The sequence below is a fragment of the Podarcis muralis genome, chromosome 3 (assembly GCF_964188315.1).
Source record: "Podarcis muralis chromosome 3, rPodMur119.hap1.1, whole genome shotgun sequence".
In the NCBI taxonomy this organism is placed as follows: Eukaryota; Metazoa; Chordata; class Lepidosauria; order Squamata; family Lacertidae; genus Podarcis; species Podarcis muralis.
The window spans coordinates 31,249,078-31,271,476 of record NC_135657.1 but is presented as its reverse complement, the minus strand read 5'-3'; the positions used below and the strand labels follow the sequence as shown (position 1 = coordinate 31,271,476).

Genomic DNA, 22,399 nt, shown 5'->3' with positions numbered 1-22,399 from the left:
GTGAGCACATGTTGGAGCAAGAGGTGTGAGACTAGGCTTTAGTCAGCTTTAGTTGACTAAAAAGGAAAAATCTTTATCCACTTTTCCCTCACACTATGCATAACCTTATACACACCTATCATGTCTTCTTACTCTTTTTCTTAAACTAAAAAGCCCCAAATGTAATCTTTCTTCATAGGGAAGTTGCTCCAAACCTTTGATCATCTTGGTCGCCCTTTTCTGAACCCTTTTCAGCATTGCAATATGTTTTGTACAAATGTTTAAACATATTGTTGCACGCCACCCCAATCTGAGTGGCGCGAGACTCCAGGGGTTCTAGGCCTACTTACCAGGGTCTGTGCTTGTTGGACAATAAGGCACAGAGTAGACTATGGGGTCTTTATGGTATAGGCAAGCCCCGATTTGTGCAGGGCTTGTGTTCCGGGTCACTGCATGCTTGCGTGAAATCATGTAACTGAAACACCCCATTCTGCCTTTGCCTCACCCTGCCCCACCCTTTTAGTGAAGTCTTTTATTACATTTCCGGGTCAGTTCTGGGCATAGGGGCCATGGGGGCTTCGGCCCCCATAGTTGAGGGGGCAGGGTCTCCACAAAAATTGATAGACGTTCCCATTCAAATGGTGTGTGTGCACTACATCATGTGGCTGATTATATAGGACAGAGCTTACCTGGGCTCCCACAATATTTTATTCAAGTTGGCACCCCTGGTTCTGGCACTGTGCATATTGGTCATGCCTAAAACGGGGGTTGCCTGTATATGGTTTATTTACACATATATACAACCTGAGTTTAGGATTGGGTGTGGGGACTTCCAGTTTACATTCTAGAAGGGTCCTGTTTCTCTCATGGCTGCTATGTTGGGTTCAAACTGTCAATCCACATTGTGCTGTGACTCCCTTTTCTCCAACTTGCAAACTAATTCCCCGAAACAAAACTATTTTTCCTCTTGCTTACCTGAGCCCACTGCAATTCTGAAACCCCTCCCTCCCAGCTCTCTTGTCTTTTGCTAACTGCCCAGGGTGGGGCTCCACCCCTCTGCACCCAGCAGAGAATCTTTGTCTTGTTGATGGCTTCCTGTCACCAGCCAAAATGATCCACATATGCTACCCAGCACCACAGATCAATAAAATCTGTGCCTCAGCTGGAAAGCAAATTAAGGGGGCAAGTGGCTGGGGCCTCACTGGCACTGCACTTTGCAGTGCACCAAGCCACCCTATGAGGACTTCCTTATTAAAAAAAAAAAGTTTTGGAAAAAGGGGAGGGACATGAAATCTGGGGCCTGGCACAAGAGACGAAAGACTCAGCCCCTGCTATGCCAACCCCTAACAATGACCTGGTAGGCAGCCACAGTTCCCCACTCCTTATCTACACACTGCTGAAAATAGTAACTGTCCATGAAATTATGTACCTTGTGGAAAGAAGAAAGCTGGAAGCCAAAAGCAGCTGGGGTGTGCCTGAGAGCTGCCATCAAAGGGGTCAAGTTCCTCACCAGGTTGCATAGTTGTTTTGGTTAGCTTCTGAAGTACCACTAAATGCTGATGCCTTTAAGAATGATAAGTTTAGAAGTATATATTAATTATGGTTTTAAATGGTCAATTATACAATACAATAAATAATGACAATCTGCACTAGCCAAAGGCTTAACCACTATAAAAGTACAACCCATACATATGTAAGAGTAAATATAAGAGTGTCATCATGCAGCCCCCATTGGAGGATTTCTAGTACCACATCACAATCCTAGATTTTCATGAAGTCAGGGCTAAGAGCAAAAGGGAAGGCAAATTGCACAACAGCAGTGCCTATGGCATAGGAGCATAGGGAGGAACACGGGGGGGGGGTAGTTTAAAATAATGGGAGAGGTCACATTAATTTGGCTGATTAACAGACTATATTTTTGTAAATGTGTTTCTGGGCAGGGGGGTTATTGGCTTGGTTTGTTCTTGTTTTTATTATGTACTTTGTGATTTTATTCTGTGAATCAATCACCCTGGGATCTTCAGATGGGCGGTATGCAAATTCAGTAAATAAACAAATACTGTAAACTGCAAGCTGGTTGAGTCTGGTGAGACGAGCCACAAGGCTTAGTAGATCCCACCAATTCCTTCCAGCTGAAGGCATTAACCTGTGAAGAATGCCATCCATTATCCAAACAACGGCCTTTCCGAGGAATGAAAAATGGAATGGGAACAACAAGTATACATAACAGTAGAGGTGGTTCTTTCTCCCTTTCCACATGTGCCCATCATCCAGAAGGATGAATTGATTATTAAAGAAAAAGGCAGGTCTGGGGAAGATTCAGAAGTTACAGCACAGCTCTGAATGGAGGCAGTTACCGTATTTTTCGCTCTATAACACGCTCCCAACCATAACACGCACATAGTTTTTAGAGGAGGAAAACAAGAAAAAAAATATTCTAAACAAAACAGTGGATGTATGATTTTTGTGGTTCATGCTGTGGCCACAGACATGTGATCTGACGGTGAGTTTGGGGTAGCCCAATGCAAAAATCCTGAGGATCCATGTGGATCCGTGCTTTGTAACCACGTTTTTGCACCACTGCGGCCCCAGGCAACAGTGGGTGCGTGATTTTTTTGGTGCAAGCTGTAGCCATGGACATGCTATGTGATCTGATGGTGAATTTGGGGTGACCCAGTGCAAAAATCCTGAGGATCCATGTGGATCCGTGCTTTGTAACCACGTGAATGAAGGAACTGTCAGTAATGTATGGTATCTCCAATACAGTGATGAAGGAAGAAGGGGGGGGGGAGCTCACACTTGTCCTAGGCAAAGCAGCCAACTCCTATGGGCCTAGGTGCCTTCACCCCCCCATTAAATATTTGAGGGAGTCATCACCCACCCCCCATTGTGGTATGTGAGTGGGGCTTACCTGGCTGTCCCCCCAATATTTTTTGAAGTTGGAAGAGGGAGGGAGGGAGGGAAGGAAGAGAGAGGGGGAGCTCACATTTGTGCAGCTGCCTTGCCTCGAACCGAAGCAAAAAGAGGAGGAGACGCAGGGACACAAGCCTTGTAAGCAGCTTTGTTTGAATTTACCGGTGAGGTGCTGGGGGAGGGACGGAAGGGGATGCCCTCTTTGTCCCTCCTTCCAGCTCATTGTAAAGAAAGCAGAGTAAGAGCCACTTACATGTGTGTAAGGGAGAGCCATAGAGCAGGCAGACACTGAGAAAGAGAGGCTGTCTCCCTTCTCCCACCTTGGCTTTTACAAGCTGCAGGCAGCTCTTGCCGGCTTCCAAGCTGCCTCCCTTCTCCCACCTCCCCAAAAAGCCATAGAGCAGGCAGACAGGAGGGAGAGAGGCTGTCTCCCTTCTCCCACCTTGGCTTTTACACGCTGCAGGCAGCTCTTGCCGGCTTCCAAGCTGCCTCCCTTCTCCCACCTCCCCAAAAAGCCATAGAGCAGGCAGACAGGAGGGAGAGAGGCTGTCTCCCTTCTCCCACCTTGGCTTTTACACGCTGCAGGCAGCTCTTGCCGGCTTCCAAGCTGCCTCCCTTCTCCCACCTCCCCAAAAAGCCATAGAGCAGGCAGACAGGAGGGAGAGAGGCTGTCTCCCGACACTCAGCTGTTGCTCAGCTGTTGCCAGCTTCTCAGCAAGCCAAGCGGAGGAAGAGAGGCTGCCAAATAGCCAGCAAGAGCGGCTCCTCCTGCCTGCATTCGCTCCATAACACGCACACACATTTCCCTTTACCTTTTAGGGGGAAAAAACTGAGTGTTATGGTGCGAAAAGTACGGTATTTGTGAAGCAGCAGTAGTGCCCAAGGTTTACAGAGATACAAAAGAAAAAAACTTTAGAGAGAGAGACCCAAAGAGGGGCCTCCTGCACCCCACTACTAATCCAAGAACCACGGACATAGAATGCCAACTGACTTTTACAGGGAAAATAGAAAATATGGAAGGGAAAGGGAATGGAAGGGAGTGGCTGAGAACTTGAACAGGAGCAGTCCAAATGAAAAAATTCATTCGAGAACCGGCTCTGCCCCTGTGGAGCTGGCTACGTAGAGACTGTGTCACACGTTCTCTTGTCTTGCTCCCTATATAAAGATCTCAGGGACGAGACCATCACGCCGCTCCTATCTGCCATCCCGGGCCACTCTTGTGAAGCCAAATTGTTCTCACTCCTAGCCGACCAGAACAGCTCGACAACAGAGAAGGTTGCAGTCCAAATGCCAACACTTTGCTGCAGATCCCATATACGTATCAGGTTCAAAATAGGAATTTGCCTGCACTGGATATGTCATGTTCATAATTTGTTTCTGGATTTCTATAGTAGGTATCAGAAAATTTACAATTCCAATGTTAACCGTGGCATTTTAACTCTACTCTTGCCAAAGCCATTTCTTTATATACTTCACCAGAATCTTTACTGTTCTAATATTTTGCATTTTACCTTGATTCCATAAAGGTGATAACTTGTTTAGCCCACATGGAAAAGAAAGTCACTCGTAAAACAAGGTCATCAATCCAGGATCCCAGAGGTTTAAGTGATTTATAGGAATGTTGCTGTTATGTAATAGCAGAAAAAGCACAATATCATGTTTTTAAAATTTACAAAAATAAAATTGATCATTCATTCTTCCCACTCAGGTAAAAGAGTTGTGTAATCTCTGAGCAGATGCATGCAAAAACACACACACACACTATACAGGACATGGAAACCCTACTCAACCCCTGGCAGCTGGAAATAGTATGGAAAGAAACAACTTTATGTGATTTAAAAGGCATTGTCCACTCAAGCAGTTTTTTTTACTATGGAGGCTAGAAACCCACTTTTAAAGAGAAAAATAAAAATAGACTGCTGAGATTCTGAAGATGTTAAGAATTACTGCCAGGATTCCATTCTGGTTTTGTGAACTGCTAGGGAATCGTGGTATCAGGACTAAGGGGGATCAGCTGTCTTGGACCTGATCCTCACCAACAGAGAGGAGCTGATTAACAAAGTAGAAATACTGGGAACCTTGTGATGAAGTAATCATGTCCTCGGGTTTCATGATACAGAGGCAAGGTAAAGCTGAGTGTAGTCAGACATGCATTCTGGACTTTAAGGCGGTTCTATGACTTGAAAACAGAGACTCTGTAAGTTACTAAAAAAATAAGGCTGATTCAAAAAGCTTAAGGATGTGATCTCAGAGCCTCTATCTATAATCTTGGAGAATTCTTGGATAACAGGTGAGATCCCTGCAGACAGGCAAACTGGTTTGTTTCACTTGAATAAACCATGATAACTAATACAACAACAAACCATGATTTGAGGCTAGCTAGTGAGTGTAGTTAGTTACAGTGAAACAAATCACGATCTAGGGTTGAGATATAGTATCTCCTTTCTGGTTTTCTTTGGTGGACATGCAGAGACTGCAGTGGGGAAGCAAAGAAGGGGAAATCACATTTGGTGAGCAAAAGTCTGTTCTGCAGGTGGACAGCCACAACTGGGGCTGGAAGTAGACACATCAAAGCAGTGTTTCAGTTAAACACATTGTAAATTTTGTATGAGAAATCAGGTTGGCAAAAACGAAACTCCACAGCGCCATCTTGTGTTGTAGTGCTATAATGCACATACAACACATGTAAAGTGCTTTTTGGGGGCCAATGTAGCTAAGTCCATAATCTCATCCTAAAAGTTTATTTTTTGATTCACAGAGAAACTGTTCACCTACCTGCCACAGTTCAGGAACTTTGTTTTTCAATACTGAATTATAAAGCTCTTCTAGTGCTGTGGTAAAGATAATCTCGCCTTTGATACCTTGTTGAAGTCCATGTAATGACTGCATTATTATGGATAATAAATGATTATACCTTTTAATCTCCTGATGCAAGACAATTAGCAAAGTTGAACTCATAAAAGAACCAGGACCTACAATAGAAAATAAGACCCACTGGTTATCTCACTGATAAGTAGAGCAAGTTAGCTGCATCGAGCTGAATATTTGGGGCACTACTAAAAGGCAGAAAACTGTCAATAATATACAAATATTATTATATTTTTTCTTAGAGAGGGGACACTATTTGGATCTTCTGCTTCTGGCATATTGGTCAGTACCAACTTACAGTATTTACTTATTTAAAACATTTTTAGGGGTCCTTTCTAGACAAGTCCTCTAAAAGCAGCATACAACAAGAAACACAAAGCTAAAGAATCGCAAAATTATTATTAAAGTTTTAAAATTACAAAAACTTAAAGACAAGCAAAAACACTGAAAAATATCAAACAGTCAACGTAAAATAAGTGTCATTAACCACAGTAATAAAGCAATAAATTAACAGCATATTCAATAAAGCACATCAATTAAAAGTAGCTAGAAACATAGTTGTTAAAAGGTTTAACCAAGAGAGAAGGTGTTTGCCTACAGACACACACCCCTGAGCAAATTCTGGACTAATTCTTATGCATTTAGTTCCAAGATATTCCAGCTGTGACACAATGCCATAAATTCCTCCTGCTTCCATGTAAGAATACTCACTGCCAACACTCAGCATCAAATTGCTAATTAGGAGAAATCACCTAATCTTAGATGTTGGAGTGCTATATATTTTATCATTATTTATTGATTTTATTCCTCATTATGTATTCTCAACAATAATAAACAGACCAGAACTATATATACGTATATTCCTTCTTGCAAGATAAAGATAAAGCTAAATTTAATTTTACATTATGTGAATCAAAGTTCTGACCTTTTGCAACCTTTGCAAGTGCAGCCCAAACTGAGCCTGACTTGAAGCTTTCAAATGTAACTTTTTCTTTGGGTTCAGTTTCAGGTGTCTGTCCCATAACTTCTACAGTCAGTGGTAGCCTAATTTGAATGTCAGATGCTATTTCCAATACTATTTCATCTGGAGTCTTTTTGCCACTAGAACAAACAAATAAACACCCAATGTCTTAGAGTTATCAATCATTATCAATCAAGTTAATGCCCCCCTTGTTTCACTGCATGTTGCTCATTGTTCATTGTCAAATAAATAATCCTAGGCATTCTTTGTGGGGTAGTGCACCTGATTTTGCATATTACAGTACATATGCAAAAATTGGTTAATGCTAATATTCTCATGTTTATGTTGTCAATCCCACATGTAACTCCGAGAAGGTGTTGGGAAAATGAACAACAAAAGGAAATTAGAAGAGGTGAGAAGCTGCAACGAGCGGAGTCAGTAATGGGATCTTTTCTCTTCTCTGTTCTGTGTGAGGTTAGGTGATTTAAGCATGCTTAACTCTATTAGTTTGTGGTCATATTCCAGAAACAGAAGAAGAAATCTACAAAGAGTGACCTGATGATGAGAGTGTCTGTAGTCATTGCTGGTTGAGTCCTGGCAACTGACTCAATAAATAACTGTGCTTGAGACTTTAGGTATGCTCTTTCTGCACAATGATGCATTCCAAAGAGTTCTGGAGAATCGCTCTCCGGAAGAGATCGTAGATAGGCTCTGCATTCTTTCAAAGTATCTTTTTCAGATATGGGTTGATATACCTGCAAAACCAATGAAAAATGCTTTTCATCTACTAATGTCTTCAGCCCACATCCTCACAGGAGAACACTAGAAACCAAATAGAGCCATTGTTCAAGGTAGATCAGAATTCACCTTCAAGAATAGATCCATACAAAATAAGTTCGCTCACAAAGCTAGGGAACATTGCATCGGTAGGAATGTCAAGTATATTCTGAATGATATTTATTTCCTAGTATAGGCCTATGAACTTTCACAGGCAGGATAGAATAGAATAGAATTTTATTATTACGGTCACAGACCAGATCCAGGTCACTTACAATATCAGGAAAATCATAAAATACAACAGGAATACATTGAATTGCAATTGGGTATGACAGAGACAATTCAGATATAGCGGCAGTTTAAAAATATATTAAATCTTGATCACTAAAATATAACATAAAATTATCATTTAAAACCTTAATCATTTTGGTAGTACAGCTTGTTCCCTAAGTTTTATGACAGTCGCACAGAATTTGGCCACCCTTAGTGTAATCTCCAGATCCTTGTCTTTTACCAGGAGTTTTAGACATTGAAGTTCGAACCCATTTGCAGATTTTTGTATAACAGGAGTGATAAATACGGCAGCGTAACAAGACATGAGAGACAGTTTCTACCTCCATCAAGCCGCAGGGGCAGACTCATTCCATGTATGGTTCCCCCTCGAATCTGCCCTGCAATAAGGCAGATGGCAGCACGTTGCACAGGCAGGATGTATGTGCTTTGGGAGATGGCGAGGTAGGAGCTGCCACCCAAAGTGGCAAGACAAACCAGTGTTTCATTGGGGGGGTGCTGCTGCTGCACCTCCAGCCACTTCACTGCCAGCAATAGTGCCACCACTCCCCACACCATCATGCACCCCCTCTCACAACTGGAACAGGCACCCCCCACTGCCACTTCCTGCCTCTTGCCACCAGGAACCTGGCACTCAGTACTTGCCACTGCCAGGCGCTTACTGCTGCTAGGTGCTCCTTGGCCCTGATGGCTGCAGTGGCACACTCTTCTACTTGCCCTTGGGCCACCATCTTCCTTCTGCTCACCCTCTTCAGGGCAGCCCAGGGATGAGAAGAGGAGCATTCAACCACCATCCATGAGCACACCTCTGGGGTTGAGGAGCAGGAGGCAGCAAGCAAGTGCCAGTCGCCAGGTGGGGGGGCAGGAGGTGGGGGACAACACTGGGGGTTTTGCCTCTAGTGGAAAGACGTCCTGGGCTGTCCCTGGTTATCAAATATGTCTGAACTCAGGGAATTCACTCTAAGAGAAGAAACAAGGTTCTGAAGCCATGGTTTGAGCCTGACTGGTCATTTAAACTCTCATATGCTCTAGCCAGCCAGTGTTAGAATTCCTGCTCCCTGATTGCAGTCATGGGATTTTTGTCTATCACATGACGGTGTATGTTTTGACTCCACAGAAGTGACAGAAACAGGATGTTTGTGTTACTGTGTTCCGTGAAGTGGGACTATTGTCCTTTGTTTTTTCTCTTTGCTGTCTGATGCTAGAGAGAGAGGGAGCCATGTTGCAGTGCTCCGTGTGTGTTTATTTGTAAATAAAGTAGATAAGCCAAAACACTGAGTTGCTGAGGTCTGTTACGCAAGCTGCGACGACTCTGTGGATCCCTGATTGTGTCGATGTCTGTTGGCATCAGTTGCTGTGATGTTCGGGCAGAAGAAAGCTTTTAAAGCTCCCGAATGATCGACCAGGAGGAAGGGAACTTGTCAGTCGGGCATGTGTCTCTGCCAGGGTCCTACTCGAGAGTAGGACAAGCTCCTGACACTGAGTTCTCTGAGTCCAGATAACAGTTTTTCCATGGCTAGTTCTGCCCTTTTCTCCTCTTGGCAGTGTATATTGGGTTCCAGTCTAGAGGCATTAAGATGCTCGTAGGTGAGCGATATCTCTGCAGTGCAGAGCTGTCCATGCAAAACAAGTCTTTTGGACCAAAATGTACAAAACAGCCAAAGTAAGAGTATCACATCTGGCACTTAGACCCTTTTTGACTACAGTTTTATAACAGAAAACTGTGGTTAGTTTAAAATCACAACAGAAAGTTTTTAATCTCCTTTTGCATGCAAAAGAGGGACACAGGTGAGAAGGGAGGGTAAAATGTGATCCTAAGTCTTACTATGGTGCATGCGCATACAGTAGTAGGAAACCACGATTTCCTGTTAGGGCTGAACCAACCCTTTATATAACAATGTACAGGTTGTTAAAGTGCTGTAAAATAATGAAAAAATAAATGGCTTCCCCTACCCAATCAGCAGTGTAAGCAAAATCCTCCTGCAATACAGAAGGGTTATAGAAATTATCCAAAATGTTAAGAATGCACCGACGATCCCAATTATCAGTTACACGGCCTCCATATGTTACTTCGCCAGTCATATAACGCAGTGCTTCCCAAGGAATCTTCTTTTGATTCCCAAGAAGAATCTCCAGCACCTGGATCGAAATCTTGGGAAGAAAATTTGAAAAAAGGTATTTTCTATTGTAGCATTATTGCTGTGGTTATGTCTTGTCACTACATTTCCTTTTTTACAGAGACAAGCACTATGATTCAAAGAATGAAGCGACTAGCTCTGCCCCCCAGGAGAGCTTTGGACTTGTGTGTCCTGAGGTGTCACTATCTGTACCATATGATGAACTATTTTTTGAAACGGAGATGAATTTAAAGAATAATTAAAGACATAGAATGAGGGTGTATTGCTTAAAGGAAAAAATATATAAAAGCCACACAAGGCATGCCCAAACTATTATAATTTTCTGAAGTATCAGACTACATGAAGCACTTCTAGGTGTAAATGCTTCATTCAGTAGTCCTTTTGCTGGTATTGTAAACAAGACATGTATTTAGTGTCCTTTGTGGCTGGGTCTTGTCATAGGGGTGTGAAAGGGGTGTGCCCAAGCATTCCCTAAAGTTTTTTTAAAAAAAACTGGGGATCGTGGCAATGAGGAGAGTAAAGAGTACAACTTACAGGCAACTGGAGGTGGGGGAAGAAGAGGCAGGAGGCAAGAAGCACACGAATAAGAGATGCATTCAGATTTAAAGGTTTGGAAAGGACCTAGAATGGATTTTCTGCTTCTGCCTGTGTCTGTCTCTGGATTGTGGTGATGGAGTGACTGGCTCCAACAGCAGCGGTAAGTGGGGGGGAGGAGGGGCAAATCATCTCACCACTGCTTTCAGAGACAGATACAGGCAAAAGCTGTAGACCAATATTGGCCTTTTTCTTTTGCCTGTGCCTTTCTCTTATAGCTCTGTCTCCACCTGAGCTTCGCTCACCACCTTCTATGGAGAGAGATCCATGGGGGTGACGGGGTGCTTTTGTAATGTGCAAGCAAGGAGGAGAAGGAGCATCATCAGATAATTACAGTGAGGTGACTGAGGAGTTTAATCCCATAACACTAGGTGAGCGACATCTTATTCTCTAGGACAGGAAGATGTTTTCATCAATTTTGGTTAGTGCACCTGGTTCAAGATAAAAATAATCAGAAATGACTGTATCTATACACTTGGTTATCACTACAGCAGAAATTTGGTATTTTGTTTCCATTGTTTAAGCTGGTACTCATTAAGTACACATTTAGTGTTAATTTAAAAAAATAAATTTTCATTTATTTGTGAATATTGGGTATGCCTTGGCAATTACTTGCTTCTGTATCTGCTAGATTTATGGAGGCATGGAAGCACTACTAGGCGCAGTTTGGAAATTATGGTTATAATAGGTATTATTTTAAGATGATACTATTTACAATCATGCTTTTATTTCGGTCTGCAAGACTTCCTCTTACCTCTAAATCTGAAGAATTAAATTCATATGGAATGTTCCAGCCCAAAGCTCCATATTTCTTTCTTTCATGAACTACAGCACTGAAGAAGCACAGACTGAACAGCAACCTTTTCCATGATGGCCCACAGGTGGTGGTGTTGAATACAGCTTCCGTTACTATTTCAGTACCACTTACTCCAAATGTTTGAAGAAGTGTTCCCTTTAGTCCATGGGGAGGTTCTATTACAATCTTTAGAAAATATGCAGGACGGTTTATGAAAAAAACAAGCAGACTTCAGCAAAATAAATATATTACCTTCTAGTGAATCACGGAAAGATTATTGTAAATACATTTAATTACATGGAAGTCCTCTGAAAGCAGCTGGACTTTCCTTTAGCTGGATGTAATTCTGAGAGAGGTACAGTGGTGCCTCGCAAGACGAAAAGAATCCGTTCCGCGAGTCTCTTTGTCTTGCGGTTTTTTCGTCTTGCGAAGCAAGCCCATTAGCGGCTTAGCGGGCTTAGCGGATCAGCTGTTAAGCGGCTTAGCGGCTTAGCGGATCAGCTGATAATCGGCTTAGTGGCTTGGGAAAAAGGGGGGGGGGAGGAAAAAACCCCTGCAGGAACTCGCAATACATTTTCGTCTTGCGAAGCAAGCCCATAGGAAATTCGTTTTGCGAAGCACCTCCAAAACGGAAAACCCTTTCGTCTAGCAGGTTTTCCGTCTTGTAAGACATTCGTCTTGCGGGGCACCACTGTATATTCAAGTCCCAGTGAAATCAACAGAGTATAAATCTTCTACCAAGATGTTGGTTTATTTGCTTTTAAAGTACTCTACCTTCCCATAACCACAAGGCAGCTTATGTAACACAGCCATTCAGGTGTGCAGGCCAACTGGTTGTTTGAATTATTCACCTCAAGGCCTCTGAACCATCCCCTCTAATTGAAGGGATTACTTTAAATCTTACCTTAAGGCCCTTGCGCAAGATAGGTATAGGGAAAGATGGATCTGGCGTTGAACTTAACCAGAGTCTAAACTGAGGGTCTATATTTGTCTGTGATCCAGTAAATCTGTAGATAGAACAAATTTTGTAACACCACCACTGTCTAAAAACAGACTATGAAGTTGTACTGCACGGCGTTCAATATTATTTAACCAAGAATTCATCTTTACAAGAAGTGGTATAACAACAACTGTACACATACCTACAAATGCAGCTGTATCTCACAATCCCCTTACATAGATATAATTACTACTACTTATTTTTATTATAATAAATTTATATATTGCTTATTTGCCAAAATGGCTTCGGAGTGGTTTACAAATGTAAAACCAATTATAAAAATACATCCCATTAAAAGAGTGAAACAATTAAAACAGCATTAAAAGGGTTACAACAGGAGGATCAGGTCAAGGGATCAGGAGAATGCTTGTCTAAACAGGTTGTCTTCAAGAGCTGGCACAATGTCAATATTGATGGGGCCTCTTGCATTTCAGCAGGGAGACCATTACACAAAACTGTTGCTACTCCACCAGTGAAAAAACATCTCGAATACAGTGTAGCTGAATCTCTCCACCTAGTCAAGCATCTAGTACTCCAACCTTCGACTCCGAGGGCCAGGTCACAAAAACTAACAGCATTGATTCTCTTCATACCATCACATTCTGATGTAGGAAACTGTTTAGGAAGGCTTAAGTTTGAAGTTAAACTGCTTGCTTAACATGGGGACAGCAACAGTATTTTTGTGTGATTTTCCAAGCAACTGTGACAGTGTAAAATTTAATAGTAATGAGGGATAGAGAACATTGTAATAAGATAAACACTGACAGAATATAGTCTTCCCTATAGGGAACTGCATTCCAAATATGAAATTTCTTAATAACTGTTAACCACTGGTGCTATTTCTCTCTATCATGTTACTCTAAAGTCAGAATCCATAGAAATGTGTTTATGAAGAGAATTAAATGCAGAATTAAAATGCTGGTAAATGTTCATGAAGTGTGCTTTTTTTAATTGTAAATTGCTTCAGAAATGTGGAGAACTGAATTTAAAAGTGGAAAAATGAGAAACCGAGAAAACAAAAATTGACAGATCCTTCCATCCCTGTGTAAGAGTAACACTTCTCACTCAGACCAGAAGTTTATCTTGTTTTGAATTCTGTTCTCACACAAACCAACCAGATAGGAAGTCAACAAGCAAGACATGAGTGCTATAGCACCTCCCACTCATATTCCCAGGAACTGGTATTCAGAGACCTACTACTTCTGATAAGGGAGGTAATATATAGCTAATTTATAGCATTTTCTTCCATGAATTTGTGCGATCTCTTTTTAAAGCCATCCATCTTAGATCCTTGAGCTAAGTGGAGAAAATTGTTCAAAATATAGACTACTCCCTATTAATTGAGTGATAGTCAGCATAATTCCCTAGCAGTAATTTAATTCAGCTTCGGGCAAGCTCAAAATAACTGGTGAATAGCTGCAGAACAGGAATGAGCAACCTATGGCTGTCCAGATGTTGTTAAGACTTGGACTCCTATCAGCTTCAGCCAGCATACACAATGGTCAGGAAAGCAGGGAGTTCAGAAAGTGGTTGAGAATGAGAAGGCAATTAATAAATCAAAGGTAATAATAATAAATAAAAAAAACTATATTTGATTCCTACAAGGCAAATGGTGCAGTAATGCCAGCCTACTCTGGTCCTCACTCATCTGAACAAAACTGCATATACAAATAAATGCTAGGGGGAAACACTTACGATTCAACAATTTTGCAGAGTCTGGGCATAAATGAAGCTGCAAGATGACAGTTCTGGAGGAATACCCACTGTCCCTGCAGTATGCTTGATTTATATATCAAATCTTCAGCTTTGCTCCCTTGACCACGTCCCAGAGATATCATTTTCACATGTTGTGTACTTCCTTTTATTTCCTGGGCAAGGCGTAGAAAGAGAGCTGCAATATCTACACCTGTGTAGCATACATAATAACGGTTTTATTTCCACATCCAGAAACCTATTATATTGGGTCAATTAAAAGGTGTGCATATACGGTAATACTTTATGTAAAATGTATGCTGCTCTACAGAAGAATGAGCAGACCTAACATAGTATTCTATATTGCATCATTAACACGATGCCACAGGAATGAAATGACTAGATGGTTTTAAAGGGGGGAAATAATTTGGCATCTCTTTTTTGTGTTTGCCTGCTATCATTTTCAGGCTGTTGTGCACAAATTTACTGTGCACACTTACTTGGAAATAATAGACCTCAGTGGGAAATATCTGTGTAAACATGAACATGATTCTGCTGTAGAAACTAAGTAGGGTAACGCAGAGGCATGGGCCATCTATAAAACAAATAAACTTTTCAATACAATTTATGCCATTGTTATACACTTTACACTAACATACCCAAACCAGCTAAGCGACTGTATTAAATTTTATTACTTTCAATTGACTATTAACAACTAGCACCAAATAGATTGGGCCATATATTTTCTTCCTATGTTTTCTTCCTATATACATAAAAATGTAAGGCAGTTGTCATGCTGCATTTTGCATGGCCATCAACAGGCAGCCATACAAGCTCCAGCTTGACAACAGAATAGCAGGCAGGCAAGGGAGAGAGCAAGCAAGCAGTGTGGGCAGGCAAGCAGTGTGGGGAGAGCAAGAGAGCAAGCAAGCAGTGTGGGGAGGTGCTTGGAGGGAGCTAGGGGGGGTTGGGTGAGGTGTAAAGAGAGAAGAGTTTGCTCAGGTATAAAGGGAGCAGGGATTGGCCAGGTGTCAAGTAAGGTGGTTGGCAAAGGGGTTGGCAGGGTTGCCAAGTGGAGCAAGCAGGGTCAGCAGCGCATGGTATACTCATATAAACATAGTAGGGCAAAGCAATCAAACCCACCCCCTTTTACAGGACTGGCGAGGGGGTTGGATTAGGTAGAAGTGACCCTCTGCCCAACTCTCCCAGTTTAGCTGGGCTCCCACCGGCCACTAAATTTGCAGTGTTCTGAGAGTAGGGCTGAACTGCCCCAGGATCTGCTGGATCTCAAGTGTATCTTACTGCCATAATGTGAAGGCATCAGGTCTGAGTACTGTGTCAGACTGAAGCTGGCGAAGTGTTTAGGTCCACATTTGGCCAGATTGTCCTCCCCTTCTTCCACTGCAGTCTTCGTGTGTGGCAAGCCTGTGAATGTATTGGCAACCCTGCTACTCTGCAAAGCCACATGGGGGGGGCATTCAGATTGTACCCTAATTCATAAAGCAGGTTTTACATACTCATCCTTTATAAATGCTCACCTTGAGTATGAATAAGAATTATTGGAGTTATGGCATTAGATTCTTCTTCATATACTGCTTTCAAATTAATTCCTCCAATCTGAAGATAGTAATTCCCCAATTTCTCAGCTACAAATGTATGTACTGCACTAGTTAAGCTTTCTAACCGAAGAACTTTTATCTATTAAAAAAAATATGATAATATCACTGAATTCATGAAAGATATGATTCAGCAAAGTGAAGCACCTTTAAATTCCATTGAGTTCATTGTGAAAGCACAGCACATGTATCTCTCTCCCCCGTTGAAATACATGCAACTTAAATGTGCTTAACTATGAAAGGATTGCATCTGAATTCCTTAAAACTATCACTTCCTTAATTGCTGTGAGGGAATTTGTGCCCTCAAAAGCTCAAAATATTTGCAAGCAGAAGCTAAATATAAAGTGATCCCTATTGACTAGATTCCACTAACAAGTACTGCAACATATAAACATAAGGAGCAACCTGCGGGATCAGGCCATTGGGCCATCTAGTCTGGTATCCTGCTCTCACAGAGGTGACCAGATGCCTGTGGGAAACCAGCAACAAGATCTGAACACAATAACGTTCTCCCCTCCTGTGGTTTTCAGCAACTGGTACAGTGGAACCTCGGTTGTCGAATGTAATCTGTTCCGGAAGACTGTTCGACTTCCGAAACGTTCAACAGCCGAGGCGCAATTGCCAGTCGGCAAATCCCTTTTTAAAAATGGAGAAACACACCTCAGAAGCCGTTCGACTTTTGAGGCGTGTTTGAAAACAGAAGTATTCACTTCCGGGTTGTCGTTGTTCAGGTTCCGAATTGTTCGACTGATGAAGTTTTCGACAACCGAGGATCCACTGTATTCAGAAGCATCACAACCCTGGCCTCTGACTGTTGAGGTAGAGCATAGCCATCTTGGCTAATAGGCATCAATAGGCCTCTCCCGCATGAATTTGTTGAATCTTCTTTTAAAGCCATCCAAGCTGGAGGCCATCATTGCCTCCCATGGGAGCAAGTTCCATAGTTTAACTATACAGTGGTACCTCGGGTTAAGTACTTAATTCGTTCTGGAGGTCCGTTCTTAACCTGAAGCAACACTTTAGCTAATGGGGCCTCCTGCTGCCGCCGCGCTGCTGGAGCACGATTTCTGTTCTCATCCTGAAGCAAAGTTCTTAACCCAAGGTACTATTTCTGGGTTAGTGGAGTCTGTAAGCTGAAGCATATGTAACCTGAAGCGTATGTAACCTGAGGTACCACTGTACTTGATTTTGGCTAAAAATATTAGTAATTTTGGACACTGACATTTATTTATGTACACTAACTGTACCACTGTACACTGTGTGAACAAGTACTTTATTTTATCTGTCTTGAAACTTCCAACATTTAGCTTCATTGGATGTTCGCAAGTTCTAAAGTTACACGAGAGGGAGAAAAAACTTTTTCCTATCCACTTTCTCCATGGCATGCATAGTTTTATAAATTTATATCATGTCACATCTTACTTGACTTTTCTCTAACACTGCAATCTTTTAAAGATGAAACCTGTGCAAAGACATCTCCTAGTGCAATTGAACTTGCCCCCCTTCTCCTTCCTTGTGCACCTCCCAAATGGCTCTGAGGGAGACATGTGAACCCCCAGAACAGCATGTGGAAGGAGGGGGAAAACATTCTGTTGAGCAAGGAGAAATCCTTGCACTGATGGAGCATTTGCAATAGCACAATAGTGAAATCCTCCCAAAAGATACCAAGTTGTATTCAATGTATCACTAAAGTGAATGATCTGTCAGCACATAGATTTCTTCTTGTGTAATAAAATGTTCTCCACCTCTTCTCCCCCATTCCTCCTACCAAATCTGTTCTGGGGTGTTTCAGAGGAGATTTGGGAATAGTGGGTGGGTGGTGGTGGAATAAAATCCCATTGTGCTAGCAAGAATTTAGTTGAATACTTCCCACTTGATTTTACTTACCAAAATAAGTCTTTCGAATGCAGAAAGTTTCTCCCAAGGGAAAATTAAAGGTCCACTCTCCTGCTCATCACTTTCTCTCAGCTTTGGGTCTGTAAGAGATTAAATAGTAATTTACAACATTACTGAAACTTTGAAACAGTTGAAACCATATAAAAATGTTGCAACAAATTTGTAACTTTTATACAGCAATATAATTGAATAACATAACTGCCAGGATAAAAGTGAAGTGTGGTAGTTCTCAAACGTTTCCCTGAGCTACACTTTCAGAATAAAAATTTGCTCATACCACACCAATTTTTAAATTGGTAAGAAATACACTGGAAAACAAAAATAGACAACTCTTGGCAGTACTTGATTTATAACACAGAGTACAACTACCTTATGACCATGGGACATCTAGAAAGTATCAAACATTGCAGCTACAGAAAAACATGAACCATTCTCCAAATATAATTATAAACGAGCCTCTTACATATGTTATGTATACAAACTCAGTGAGAGGTGTGAGCTTGCTTTAGCTGGGTAATCTCATTTATATTAGGTCTAATTTGAGACAAACTCTCAAATCATCTACACGAATAAGCCTTTCTCTTCTCTGATCTTTCATATTTGTCAGAGTTGTAAATCTCTGTTCACAACAATAGAACTGTAGAATAGCTATTGTTCTTGAAGAGAGGAGTAGAAACAACTGGCTGGGAAGCCAGAGGGCCAGAGCGATGCTTGATTTCTGTCTGAATCCAAGGCAAGCAAGACCCTAATACTGTTGACTCCTCCACTGGAGGCTCAGGTTGTATATATGTGTAAATAAAGACATCACAATCTCTGATGTAACCCTATTCCAAAGGAAACATGAACCCCAGGTAAACACCAGAAACCCCTGGAATCTCACACCACTCAAGAGATTGGGGTGGCATGCAACATTACAAAAGCCTTTTGTGGACTGGAGTCTCACTACATCAGATGCATGGATTGTGATTCTAAGTTGTCAGGTGCAAATTTCCAATGCTCTCTCATCCAAAGGAAACTAACCCCAGGAGCATTGCTTCTTCTATTTTTCATGGTTTGGGAATACAGGGAGTGTTTTCAACAATAGGTTAGAAAGGCATGCTGAAAATCAACACATAGTTTTACATCAACACTTACCTTGCCTTGGTGACACTGGTCTATAGCTTGTACTGATCAAATAATATACATTCTGACTATTTAGAAAAGCTCTCCATTGCTGAGAATTTGTTGAAAGGGAATCACACAACAGGCTGAATGCTGGCATGTGAGTGCTCATGTACCTGCATTCTTTCCACATCATGTCAGTAATCCAATGGAGTGGAGGAGTTTTCTTGAATGCACGTGAACCTAATTGAGGAATAATAATTATATTATACATTTAATTAGTGTACATATCTACTTTTGAGATTTGCAGTCCTGGGATGCCTTAGATTTAAGTTCAATGGATTTCAATCAGGCCTGCTCTCAGATAAATGGGTATAGGATTGCAGCCCTAGAGGAAGTTGTTTCTACTCAGAAATTGGCCGTACACGATATAACAGTATTCCATTGATATTACTTCCACTTTGTTTGAACTTTTGTCAAAAACTACATCACAATAGGGAAGATTCTAACACTTGTTAAATTCAGAATTTAAGTGCAATAGTTCCTTAGTAATTCACCCCAAATCTTTATAACTATTCTTAAAATAATTATAATCACTATAAATGGAGGTGTCTGTCTACATGTGTCTCCAGACTGTCTGTATTTTGAAGGAAGGATTCATACCTGGAAATTTAGGTTTTCACAATTAAAGTGGATTAAATCACTCTATCAGCCTAGTACGACAATTTCTTTAAAAAGAAGCAGACTTTTTGGTGTTAGGATCAATGAAAGATCAATGGGGTGGGGAAACATCCACAAGTACATCAGAATGAATGCTTAATAAATACCAGATATAATCTAATCTCTATGTGAGATTTGTGCAAGGAATTAACGATAGCTCAATATATTGGAGGAGGTCCACAACTACTTTTTTGGTAGCTTGTCCTACGGTCCTCTAACTGTTGTTTTTTAGTTCATGGATGGCAGGAGTGCCAAGTATAGGGGATCCTGGGGACTCAAGCATCCTCAAAAAGTTTGTTCTGGGTGCTCAGCACCCACACCGCAGGGCCCCTGACACAACTTCTGGTGCCTCGCAAAGCACCAGAAGTCACATCTGAGGCATTGTGAAACCTCAGGTATGCTGTCCAAGGCCTTACAAGACCTCGACCTTCAGGTTCTAAGGCCATGGGGTACATGACATCATGACGTCACATCACAGTGTGTGCTGGGCACCCATAACCTGGGGCCCAAGTGTTTCTTCCATCCCCACAAGTCCATGATTTCTGCATTGCAGGAGGTTGGACCAAGTGACCCTTTGGGACCTTCCATCTCTACAGTTCTACCCATTGAAGTGCCTTTACTTGAGTTTAGAAATTAGAAAAGGGCATGCCTAATTAGTACATCTTTAAAAAATGAAAAACAGATTTTTTCCCCTTAGATTTTTCAGTTTCCATCATTGCCAAATTTCATTCTCACTTGTAGAGACAGGAAAAGAAATCTGTGTTTGTAGTATAACAGATCTAAAGAATCTCTAATGTGAGGGAACAATGGAAATTTTAAAGATATTGCACTGGACTCAGGCTACCCGTGGGCAGAAGCTGCCTGTGGGAAGTTCTATTTGAAGAAGGGGTATAAGTGGCGATTTGCCGTTTTGTGCTCCCTGAAAAGGTACTCTGAAGGATTAGAGGACCCTCCAAACATAATGGGGGCGGTGCTGGGGACTGCAGGGGAAACAGCATATATCAATTCTCTCCTATTGGGAGTTTCCACTGATGTGTCTTTTCTGCAAGTAAAAGGAGCTGTTTTAGAAATGGCAAGTCTATTTCTGAGAGGTGCCTGAGAGTACAATTTGACTTATACATTTACTGAATGTGGCCTTCTTTACCAGTAGTCTCAGAGTCCTGCGTGTCCATAATATTTGCCATTATGCTAGACTGAAGGAAGAACTTCCACTGATTCTCTGGTATAAATCCAAGCTTGTTAATAAATAGATTTCCATCATACTTATTTTTCATAATTGCTGTACACATCAGAAAAGCAAAGCATAGCTGATTCTCACTGAACAGAGCTGAAGAAACTCTCTGTTGAATAAGAAATTTAATAAAAACACATTATATTTTACAGATACTAGTATTAGCCAAAAATCATTTGTGGAATAAATACAGGTACACACCTTATAAACATTTTTTGTTAATTTCTCTATTATAGCATTAATATGTCCTTGGAAATTGACTGCGATACTCTCTATTTCGTTCTCATCTTCTCTGGCAGGAAGTCTCTCTGATTGAGTCCTAAAAAGTGACCGAGGCTTAAAAATTCCTGGGGCACTCAACGAAACCCCAATTTTTACTTTGAGTACGTACTCTACAGAGTCTTCAAAGATCTTATGAAACCACTCCAGGGGAAACTGATACATATAGTTGATATGAGAAAGATCTGATACTACAAAGTAGAGGATGGCGCCATGAGTTGCAATAGGAAGATAGCTTTCACGCAGTGCCTCTATTTTAACTTCTGTTGCTGCAGATGCTTCAACACGCTCAAAAATTTCTGTTGAGGTAATTTTAGATCTTTGCAAATTGTCAATAAGGTCTCCATCATCTAGAATATGTCCTACAATTTAAAGGAAGTTTACTTCAATTGTGGTGTAGAAATAAATCAAATAATGCATTATTGATTAAATATCCACTCTTCTGTAAAAAATTTTTTTTAATAAACTGGACTGTAATTGTGGATAAATCTAGTAAAAGAAACAAGGAACTTTTATGCTGCCCTTTAGTTACAGTATCTCCCAGTATGGCTAAAGTAAAATCCATAACAATAATAAGCAGGGTGAACAAGAACATCAATTAAATTAAATTAAGTTTAGCAAATCAGAACAATACAACTATCAGATTAAACTGAACACAGATGACAAGGCCTGGGCAAGAACAAAAGGTCCAAATTTGTTGCTAGTTACTACTGCCCTAATATCTAAAGGCAGGAGGGGTTGGAAGAGGGCCTCTGGGTTGATTTCAGTATTTGGCCAGGTTTGTGTGAGAGGTGGTCCTTTAATTACAATTAGAATGGTTTACAATTTACTTTGCACAGCAATTTATTTATGCAAGTAACTAAACAGAGCACTGTTTTAGACCCATGAGATAGATTAGGTTGAGAGCTTCATAGATGAGTGGGAATCTGAACCAGAACATCCAAACTAACATTCTAACCTCTGCCTGACACATGGAAACCGTTGCAGATTACCTTATTCATTTCATTTCATATAAAAAACAATTCATTTAATTTGTAATTTATTTAGTTACAGGTGCCTATAATTTGTTCAAAACATATGGATGACATTTCAAGGATTTCTGTACATTTTTCATTACCATCTGTTTTTTGGAGAAGCCTAAGTGACTTCTGTTCCAGTTCACGAAGTGTTATTAGGTCAGCAGATATGCTTTCTAGCAACTCACACCGCCGGTGTTCAACCTCTGGTTTCTCCTTAATTAGAACAGCAGATAAAAGCTGATCTTGCAAACCTTCAAATGTTACAGTGAAATTTATCATTGTCACAATACTGCATATTGCTGGCAGAAAATGGGGGTTGGGTTTTTGTGTTGTCAAGTATAATCTGAAACAATAATTAACAATAACATCAGGTGTGAGGCAAGTAAAGACATAGCTGAGTCAAACAAATATAGCTAATTTAAAATATAGTTAGTTTCAATTTACATAAGTAAAAAATTATATAGTGGTACCTCGGTTTAAGAACAGTCCTTAATACGAATGATTCGGTTTACGAACTCCGCAAAACCA

General features: G+C 41.1%; 1 protein-coding gene across 1 annotated transcript in view; it reads right to left on the bottom strand.

Moving 5' to 3' along the window:
- The window catches only part of DNAH14 (dynein axonemal heavy chain 14), a 133,529-nt gene that overhangs the window by 3,151 nt on the left and 107,979 nt on the right, over positions 1 to 22,399 (bottom strand). Inside the window, 15 exon segments of the mRNA XM_077925616.1 lie at positions 1,409 to 1,542; positions 4,404 to 4,516; positions 5,668 to 5,864; positions 6,686 to 6,861; positions 7,277 to 7,476; positions 9,743 to 9,940; positions 11,276 to 11,503; positions 12,222 to 12,324; positions 14,013 to 14,223; positions 15,548 to 15,707; positions 17,513 to 17,601; positions 18,656 to 18,865; positions 20,487 to 20,700; positions 20,703 to 21,214; positions 21,970 to 22,214. Coding sequence (XP_077781742.1) covers positions 1,409 to 1,542; positions 4,404 to 4,516; positions 5,668 to 5,864; positions 6,686 to 6,861; positions 7,277 to 7,476; positions 9,743 to 9,940; positions 11,276 to 11,503; positions 12,222 to 12,324; positions 14,013 to 14,223; positions 15,548 to 15,707; positions 17,513 to 17,601; positions 18,656 to 18,865; positions 20,487 to 20,700; positions 20,703 to 21,214; positions 21,970 to 22,214 — 2,990 coding nt within the window.